This window comes from Phoca vitulina, unplaced genomic scaffold, assembly GCF_004348235.1.
Source record: "Phoca vitulina isolate PV1807 unplaced genomic scaffold, GSC_HSeal_1.0 scaffold59, whole genome shotgun sequence".
NCBI classification, from domain to species: domain Eukaryota; kingdom Metazoa; phylum Chordata; class Mammalia; order Carnivora; family Phocidae; genus Phoca; species Phoca vitulina.
Genome location: NW_022589762.1, coordinates 2,020,168 through 2,029,186, shown reverse-complemented (window position 1 = coordinate 2,029,186; position 9,019 = coordinate 2,020,168). Strand labels below are relative to the sequence as shown.

The window sequence follows — 9,019 nt, the reverse complement described above, 5'->3', positions numbered from 1 at the left end:
AGTTTATCAGAAAGGTTAGTTTATTCCTTCCATTTGTTCTAAAAGTGATTTCCCAATTTTACAGTCTCCTCCTGGCCATCCAAAGACATGGGGATGAAGTAGACAAAACAAGGCCAGGAGCTGCCCTGCACTTCCTAATCTTGGATTTTCAATGACCTAGCCAAGATAGTTGATAAATTTGCCTGAAAATGCTCTCCGTGGGTGGGCAGGGAAGACAGGCCTTTCAAAACACAGGATTGCTGTCCTAGAGAGAAAGACTAGCAGCCTGTGTCTGGGAGTTGGTAGAGGTCAGATGCTGTTGGAGCCCAGAACATTTATTAATGCCAAAGCAAGGCAGAGGGGTGGCCGTGGGCCCTGGGTGCTGTTGGTGGTGGAGGCGCTGGAGCAACAGGTAGGAAGTGTTCATGCTGCCATGCCTGTCACGATCAGGTCTTCTTGACAGGAGGGTGGGGAAGCTCTGAGCTGTGGCATCTGAGGGGGCTGGAGAAAGGGTTCCCCGCTGCATTCTCACCCACCTGTGCCAGATGGACACCTGTGATCTTTGCCTATTGTTCTTGGCATCCACATTGTCATTTCTTGGTCCACTCTCCCCTTCCAACCCCAAATGAGGTAATAGACTAATAGTAGTTAACATGTAATTTGTGCTTACTATATGCCCGGCACACTGCATGAGTATCACATTCGAACTTCACAGAGCTCTTTCAATAATTTGCAGCCAATTTTCAAGGCTATGCTTCAGTTTCCTGGTCTATAATATGAGACTAATAACAGTACCTACTTCAGAGGATTGTTGCGAGATTAAATGAGTTAATACCTGTTACTGACCGTGCTAGCCATTCCTAGCATTATTTTCCCACGTAAACTGGCTGAGCAAGTGAGCTTGAGTCACTCTCTTCTCTGAGGCTCCACTTCTTCAGCTATAAATGGGGCTGTTAATGCCTACCTCACAGGCTTGTTGTGAGACTAAATGGTGAAAGTGACATCATATAATCAGTAATGTAAGGCATTTTACAAATACTGCAATTAATGCATTATTCAAACTTGGCCCACTCTACAGGGAAATGGGGCCATTTGCTGGTGGGAAGCTTGTACTCTGAATTGTGGAGGGCTGGGGAGAAGGGTCTTCCGAGGCCCTGGACGCTGTCCATGCTTATCTTGGGGCTTGGCTGGACCTCCTCATTGGAGGTTGGTTGAATTTAAAGTCCTGAGGCCACCTCAGAATGTCTACATGGTTCTGCCTTTTAGTGTTGCTCTCACTGTGGGGGCTGCTATCTCTCGGGAGCCAGGTCTGCGGGGGAGGGAGGAGGAAGCTTCAGGGCCTTGAGACCCTGGGGGAGGTGTGCATGTGGAGAGTAAGTTCCCAGATAGAGCTCCCCTCCTGGTGGACTCTGCTGTGCATGGTGGAATGTTCCTCGAAATGCCAACCCCAGGGATAGAGTCAGGTAGTCTTTTTATTTTATTTTTTAAAGATTTTGTTTATTCACTTGAGAGAGACAGAGAGACAGAGCACAAGCAGGGGGAAAGGCAGAGGCAGAGGGAGAGAGAGCTGGGAGCCTGACATGGGGCTCCATCCCAGGACCTGAAGATCAAGGTAGTCTCTTTTATAAAGATAAGTGGCTAGAAAAAGACCACTCTGGGATGCGGAGCTCCTGGGGAGGCAGGAGAGCCCTCACCATGCCACTGTGAGGGACTGTGCTTTGTCCTGCGACTTCTGCTTGGCTGCCACTATGCCTCCACCTCCCGTGTTCTTCTCTCACCTTTCAGGGCAGCAGCTGCATATTTTACCCTCTTGGCTTTTTCTTAGATGCAGAAGTTTCTGTACATTAACATTTTGTAAAGACATTTTTTAAGTTTTTAATAGCAATAGTTTGTAGACATGCCACAGTAATATAAAAGGATTTAATACCTGTTCCTGTTCTGGGTTTTTCCCACTACTAGTTACATCCTTGCCCCCGCCCGCCCCCACGCCCGTGTGCGCGCACACACTCTTTTTTGAGCGGCAGCTAGGAAATTGACCTACCCCCCCACCATGCGTCTCATTTTGAGAAAGTTCTATCTCAGGTGGGGCATGTTCTTCATCTCATTTCTGCTGTGGGCCTCATTCTGCCCCTCTTTCTCAGTAGCTTTAAGTTCTTGGGTTCTACTGAAGACCAACCAGGTTCATTAGGAACAGCTGACCCTTGGCTGGGTCTGGACTTCTGGAGAATAGATGCAATTAAATTCTTTTGTTTTGGTCCAAGTTGAGCTCGCGCTGGACTCCTGAAGAGGTGGTAAGAAGGATGGTACTAGGCACCCCGGAAGGTCTTTGAGAAGTGGTTTCTGGTTCCATCCGGCAATCTCAGGAGGCAGGGACCATTAGCTCAAGATTAAGATGAACAACCCAGTTGTAGTGAGGTGGATCCCACGGCAGGTGCTGACTCTTTAGAATGTCTCTGGAAGGATCATCTTGTCAAAACAAAGGTGAGACTGGGCGGGTGTCACCGCAGCAGCTGGGGTGGTAACACCCAGGCACACAGAGGCAGCAGGAGCATGGGGAGCAGGGCTGAGATGTGTGAGGTGCCACCACACTCCTGGGCATTTTCCTGTGAACCCAGGACAGAGATGAAAGGGTAGCATTCAAGATGAAGCAAGGAATAGGGAGGAGGGTCTCTGGGACTAATAGGCAAAAACCTGGGAAAGAGGGAAATCCAGAAAATGGAAGAGACACTGCCACTGCCATCTTTTTTAGACTGCCTGTTTTGTAGGGGAAAGTAGAGGCTGTGCACTCAGCCCAGAACCAGGCTCAAACCTCTGCTTGTCCCTAGTCTTATAGTGGCCGTGGAGCCATCCTCTTAGAATGACTCTGGGGAAGCCATCAACTCTAGACGCTCCTCTGATGTGGATTATTTGTGACAGTCATATCCAGCAAAGACAATACCATGTATAAGGCCCCCAGCTCGAGGTCTTAAGCTAAAAGCACCCACTCAATTAATGTCGGTCACTATTAGTATTTTGCATATAATGGTTTCCTCCTATTTGCTCAGATCATTCGGAGCTAAGTGCAGTAGTAATGAAGGCAATATGGGGAAGCTGTGTTTTAAATCACTGAGGGCCCAAACCCTAGGAAATTTGGCCCTCAGCTCCTGGTTGACTCAGTATGTAACTGCCCCAAGGGCCTAAACGCCAATGCACACGCATGAATGCATTCCACGGAGGTGCACAAGCACAAGTGCATTCCTAAGTGTCCACTCAGATCTGCAAACGCACAGGCACCGCCCCAGAGCTGGGGATTTGAGAATGAAGACCAAGCCCCGCCCCCTTTCCCCTGCCTCCAGCTCTCACCTCTGGATGGAAGGCATGGCAGGAATCTGGTCTCCTGCGAAGCTTCTGGGAGCGCATCCTGTCACACTTGACAGAGGCATTATGTGCAGAATTCACTGTTAAGGCGAACACCTCATGACAGGAGCGGATTCTGGAGATTCTGGAGACTAAGTTTGGGAAGAACCTACCCTTGGTGGGACCAGCTGCCTTGCAGAAGACAGCACCCAGGGGCGGGGGAGGGAAGGGTTGGGGAATAAATCACGATGCCCTGGGGGAAGGGTGGGATGCTGTGGTGGGGGAGGCTGGCTTCGCCTCTCAGAATCTGAGCCCCTCAAGGACATCTACACCACCATCCCTCCCTCAGCCCACGTATCCTGGAGGTTGGAAGGATATATTTGACTTCTGTAGCCTCCTGCAGGACTAGTGGGAAGATGCTACAGTCACAGGTGGGGTCTGTCACCAGGAGCAGAAGGTTACTACTGGGAATCTGTTGCATCACAAATATCCTGCGGCAAAGAGACAAGCGGGTCGCGGAACTTCTCTATGGCAGGCCGACTTTGAGCTTCTAGGGAATTTCTGGAGACTTATAGTGTGGAGTTGGGGTGGCAGGGGAAGGAACAGAACCACGAGGCCAGTCAGATCAGGAGCAGCTGCAGGGACAGTCCTAGGCAATGAACTCAGTCCTCTGGGCTTATTTTACCCACAAGCCTTTGCAGTTGTACTGCTTCCTAGCCGATTGGAGGTGAGGACGTCCAAACTGGGATAATTCTTTTTTTTTTTTTATTTTTTTATTTTTTATTTTTTTTTAAAGATTTTATTTATTTATTTGAGAGAGAGAGAGCACATGAGAGGGGGGAGGGTCAGAGGGAGAAGCAGACTCCCTGCCGAGCAGGGAGCCTGATGCGGGACTCGATCCCGGGACTCCAGGATCATGACCTGAGCCGAAGGCAGTCGCTTAACCAACTGAGCCACCCAGGCGCCCCAACTGGGATAATTCTTGAGAGGGAAAGGACTTGTTATTAATATATTCAGGGACAACAGACATGAATCAAGACTGTCCCAAGCAGATAGGGATGTGTGGCTGTCCTGGCTTTGGGTGACTGTGGCGGGGGCCCGCCGTGCGGGAAGATGCAGTGCTCGAGCTTGGCCACAAGGTGGCACAGCGCGCCCGCACACGGCCCTGGAGGCCCGGCAGAGGGAGGGAGGAAAGGGTTATAGGGAAGGCCTGTTCCGCCCAGGGCCTGGTGCGTTACATGACAGCGGCTGCCACTTCCTGAGCATTTCCTATGGGGTGGAAGATTTCTCTCTCTCACACACACGCTTGACCTTCACCACTCCGAAGGACGTTGTATTGTTCGTGTTTCGCAGAGGAGAACACAGAGGCTGGAAGAGGTGAGGTAACTTGCCCAAGGTTACAGGGCTAGGAAGCAGCAGAACCAGTTTCTGAATCTGTCTACTCTCAAGTCTGTGCCTCACACCAGACCATTTACTTTATCTTCACGACAAGCCTTTGAGATAAACGAGTCACAGTAGTTCCCAGAAAACCGCTCTGGTGAGGTTAACATCCACCCGACATCACGTACTAGTATGACCGTCCCGTGCCCCAGTCTGAGGCGTTACACTAGAAAATAATTCCCTTGAGGTCTGGGGAGCCTCAGGGACATCCTGAGAAGCCCCTGTTGAATGGCAAAGCTGGCTGAGTGGACACCCTGGAGGAGGCCCAGGACGGAGTTTCACTAGTCGGGAGGTCCCCGAGGTCGGGGTGGGAGTCAGCAGGAGAGAAGTTTCTGTCAGGCGTCCCTGCCCTCCCGGGCTAGGGCTTGGCAGAACCGGTCGGATCTAGCTCGGATGTAGCTCAGATGGAGTGGCCTGCGCACAGGAGAAGGCCTGAGTCTAGGTGGGGCCCGCACTTGGGCTCCAGGCCTGGGAGTGGAGAGGCCAAGTGTGATCTGACAGCGCTGGGAGCCCTCCTCCAGCCCGCCCACTCCTGAGAAGGTCCTCGAGCTTGCCCGTTTCTCTGCACAGACAGGTTTCTGGGGGACAGCCGACTGGTTTCTTTCCTCAAAGCTATCCTTGCCTACCATGCCTTCCAAGGGCTTGCACATGCTGCTGAGCTTGCATGGCCTTGACACTGAACTGCTGGGGGCTAAGCAGGTGTGTGTGAGACCCACACTGAAGGGGTCACCGAGAGAGGCTGTGGGAGCCTTTCTTCTGGGCGGGATGGCTTTGGAGCCCGAGGTGGGGTGGGTAGGCCTAGATCTGGCCTCGGGACCACCTTTCCCCAGTTCCCTTAAGACAGCACACCAAACCGTCCAGTGCCCCCAGCCGGCCTACCCTCTGCCTCAGCCTGTGCTTCCTTCACTGAGGAAAAGGAGAAGCAAAGACCGTGGGAGGCCGGCTGGGGACAGGCAGAGCTGCCCTGGGGCCTTACTTCTGGCAGGCTCCGCACTCAATGATCCCGTTGGTCTCCTGGACGGCCGTCTGGTGCACAAACACAGGGTACTCCGTGTCGCAGGGCTGCAGCACGTCCTGTTTCTTGTGCTTGTGGGCTGCAGGCAGACAGAGTCACAGAAGGGAAAAGGGCAAATGAGGAGGGCCCGAGGCAGCCGTGTCTGTGGGGGTCTCGGCTGCAGCACTGCCGAGGCAGGTGCCGGCATCACGCAACCGAACAGCCCTTGGTCTGCGTGCATGCGGAGGGCGCCCTTGTCGGCAAGCTCTCGGGGCTTGTGGAGGAGAGCTGGGGTGGAAGGAAGACAGGGAAGGAAAAGGAAAGGAGTGAGTGAAGCAGACGGGAGCATGGTGGAGAGGGCAGCAGGCAGGGCCCGGGGCCTTGGCTCTCGGTTGTGTGTGATTAGCACATAGCCCCGTGACCTTGGGAAAGCCACCTCCTCTCTTTGGCAGCCTGATCCTCAATGTAAGCTGGCTGGTTGGGAGAGGGGTGGACGTGGACCTCCTGAAAGCTCCAATCGGCACTGATATCCCGGGTGTGAGAGGAGAGCAGAGGCAGGAGGAGTGCCAAGGGGCGGCTTGAGGAGACTTTGGTCCCTTAATCCTATGACACCTCCCCCCCTTCATTGTATACAGGTGACATTCCTGAAGTCTAGCTACAGTGCTGTGCACATGCAGCTCCCGGACAAGCCCTAGCTGCTCCCTAAGGCCCGTGGCCAGTGATGAGCAGAGCAGGAAGGGCTGAGCGCTTGACCGCCGGGGTCTGGGAGACACAGCTCCCAGCCTCTCCACTCCTTAGTGGTGCCCTGAGTCCACTCAGGGTCAAAGGATGGAGTGAACAGGACTCGGCAAAGGAAAAGCTGAGGCCCTGGCAGCCCCGTCCTGGAGGACGCACATTTGCGCCTGAGGTGAGCAAAAAGCAAACCAGGGCTGGTTCACGGGCTGAACGACATTATTTTGTTCAAAATAGCAGCACTGTTTTGTTAACACAGCACTTCTGTTTCTTCCAGGCACTTCTCATGCGTTTCCTGTGCTCTCAGGGCCTATCTGCAGAATAGGGAGGGTGGGCAGAATCACCCCTATTTCATAGACCCCCATCTCAGGGTCACATAGGGCTTAGTAGGAGAGCTCCCAGACCCAGAAACTTCCCACTAGACCTTGAAGGCAAGAGGGGAGGCCAGTCTGCGGGCAGAGAAGTGCTGACTGAGAGGAAGAACCGGTGTTCAGTCGGGGGCTCTGCACACTTGGTCAGGTACCACCAGACCTTCCAGGGCTGCTGCTGGGCACTCGGCTGTCTGGGCCCCTCAGAATCTGGGAGGGGGCACCCTAGCTAAAGCCTGCAGAAGCCTGGGGGCTGGCTTCGCTCCTTCCCGGGCCCCGTTACACTGGCCTCGTCCCCAGTGGGGGCTGGCTCAGGGCTGGGCCTGTCACCTGGGCCTGTCACACTTTGTGTGGGTAGGTTATCTCCGTGACAGCGAATAGTAACAATGCCAACAACGACAGGGTGGAGTAGGCTTCCACACAGCTGGGAAAGGGCCGCAGGGCCCCCCTCAGTCCATGTCCTTGGACTCTAAGTCCAGCGCTCTTCACTGAGGACAGGGATGGGTGGCTGGACCAGGCCTCCCAGGCAGGAGGGAGGAGTTCCTGGGGCAGCTGCCCTGAAAGTGAGAGATTCTAAACAAGCAGATTGAGGGAGATCATGCTCAGAGTTCGCAAGATGCAGCTGCTAGCAGAGAGAGAACGACAAGGAGGGGAGCCGTGTCCCCCCAGCCTGTGTTTCCATGCAGAGGGGAGGAGGGACCTGTTTCTAAATGGGCTGTGACACGTGGTTCCTGGTTCCTGTCACAGACACCATCAGGAAGCCAAACTCTTAACAAAAATGGGGTGGGGAGTACAGCCCAGGCAGTGGAGATGTTCCAGAACCCCATGGAAAAGGCTCTATTGACACGGAGGGGTTGAAAGGGACCAGTTAAACGAGACAGTCTGTGTGGTAGGGAGCCCCCAGCTACCCAGAGAGTGGAAGTCACTGACTTCCTTTTGCATTTAAAGATCAAGTGGCCTCACTCTCCCGGGGGTGCAGTCCAGAGTCACGGCTGGCTGAGAGGACATTTTTTTGGTTTGTGGTCAGGCCTGTGGAGGGCATTGTCCTCAGACATAGGGTCACAGGAGATATATTATCCCCACAGGAGATATAGTGTCCCGGTCACCAGACCAAGGCCTTCACCTGCCCCCACCTCCAGCCCCGAGCGCTGCTGAGGGCTTGGAGGATATGTGAGCTGGAGGCACCCCCGTTTTCTGCTCCACGAGGAGACCCGGCGGCTGCTTACCTGCTCATGGTCACCGCCACTGGGCCACATCACCCTCTTTCCCCTTGGGAATCATAAGTGATCTCACCCAAGGAGATGGCTGGAGGGTTTTGTTTGCCCTGGGGGAGGATTGTACTTGTGTGGGATGAGATCTGGGCGACATCCCCACCCCTTAAGGAATGGGGCTTTCGATTGGGAGAGGCCCTCTGAGTTGGGGTGTCCCCGGATGAAGAGGTTCTCCCTTGGATGCCTGCCTAGGATGGAGAGCCGAGGACAGGCCCCTTTTGCAGTCCCTCCCCGCACCTCCTGAATCCTCAGCAAAGGCTACTCACAGTGATGGAAGACAGCTTTGGCTATCCAGGACATGAAGCCCAGCACAGGGTGGGCATGATGTCACACGAAGGGCAGGATGGCACGGGGTGGCGATGTCGCATGGGATGATGAATGATGCCACATGGAGCGGTGGTGTCCCGAGATGGTGGTGTGATGTCACGCAGAGAGGTGAGGGGAGCCAGGAGTGAGGGGGGAGGCCATGAGAGAGGGCCCAGCAGGGGGAGATGGGAGCCACGGGCTCTCAGGAGTCCCCATCCCGCCTGTCATCTGCCCAGAGGTGACAGGTTCCTACTGAGATGGCTCTGCTAGGAAACACTCCCTTTTGCAGTCCTGCGTACTCACCCTCAGCCCCCTGGTCCACACGCCGGGAGCCCCAGGCGCTCCACTCCAGCAGCAGCCTGTCAGAGGCAGAGCTGAATCTCCGAAGACCCACATGCCCTCCCCACCCGGGCCCAGGCGGCTGGAGCACCGGCGCTCCCTGACGGCCCCTGGTCCGGCCTCGCTCCTCCAGGCCACCCTCTCCCCTGCTTGGGGCTCCTGGGTGAGCAGAGTATGTAGGGGGCAGGCGCCAGACACCCGGGGTTCCGGGGACCTCCTGCAGCTCCTGCTCGAAGGGCTCCCTCATGCGGCAC

General features: G+C 54.7%; 1 protein-coding gene across 1 annotated transcript in view; it reads right to left on the bottom strand.

Annotated features, from left to right (window-relative positions):
- Positions 1 to 2,340: 2,340 nt before the first annotated feature.
- The window catches only part of CACNA2D4 (calcium voltage-gated channel auxiliary subunit alpha2delta 4), a 123,528-nt gene continuing 116,849 nt past the window's right edge, over positions 2,341 to 9,019 (bottom strand). The window contains exons 33-38 of the mRNA XM_032390745.1: positions 8,730 to 8,785; positions 8,387 to 8,407; positions 5,732 to 5,849; positions 3,694 to 3,806; positions 3,322 to 3,404; positions 2,341 to 2,582 (exon numbers count right to left, since the gene is read on the bottom strand). Of these exons, the coding sequence (XP_032246636.1) occupies positions 2,478 to 2,582; positions 3,322 to 3,404; positions 3,694 to 3,806; positions 5,732 to 5,849; positions 8,387 to 8,407; positions 8,730 to 8,785 (496 nt within the window). The 3' untranslated portion in view covers positions 2,341 to 2,477. The remainder of the gene's footprint in view (positions 2,583 to 3,321; positions 3,405 to 3,693; positions 3,807 to 5,731; positions 5,850 to 8,386; positions 8,408 to 8,729; positions 8,786 to 9,019) is intronic.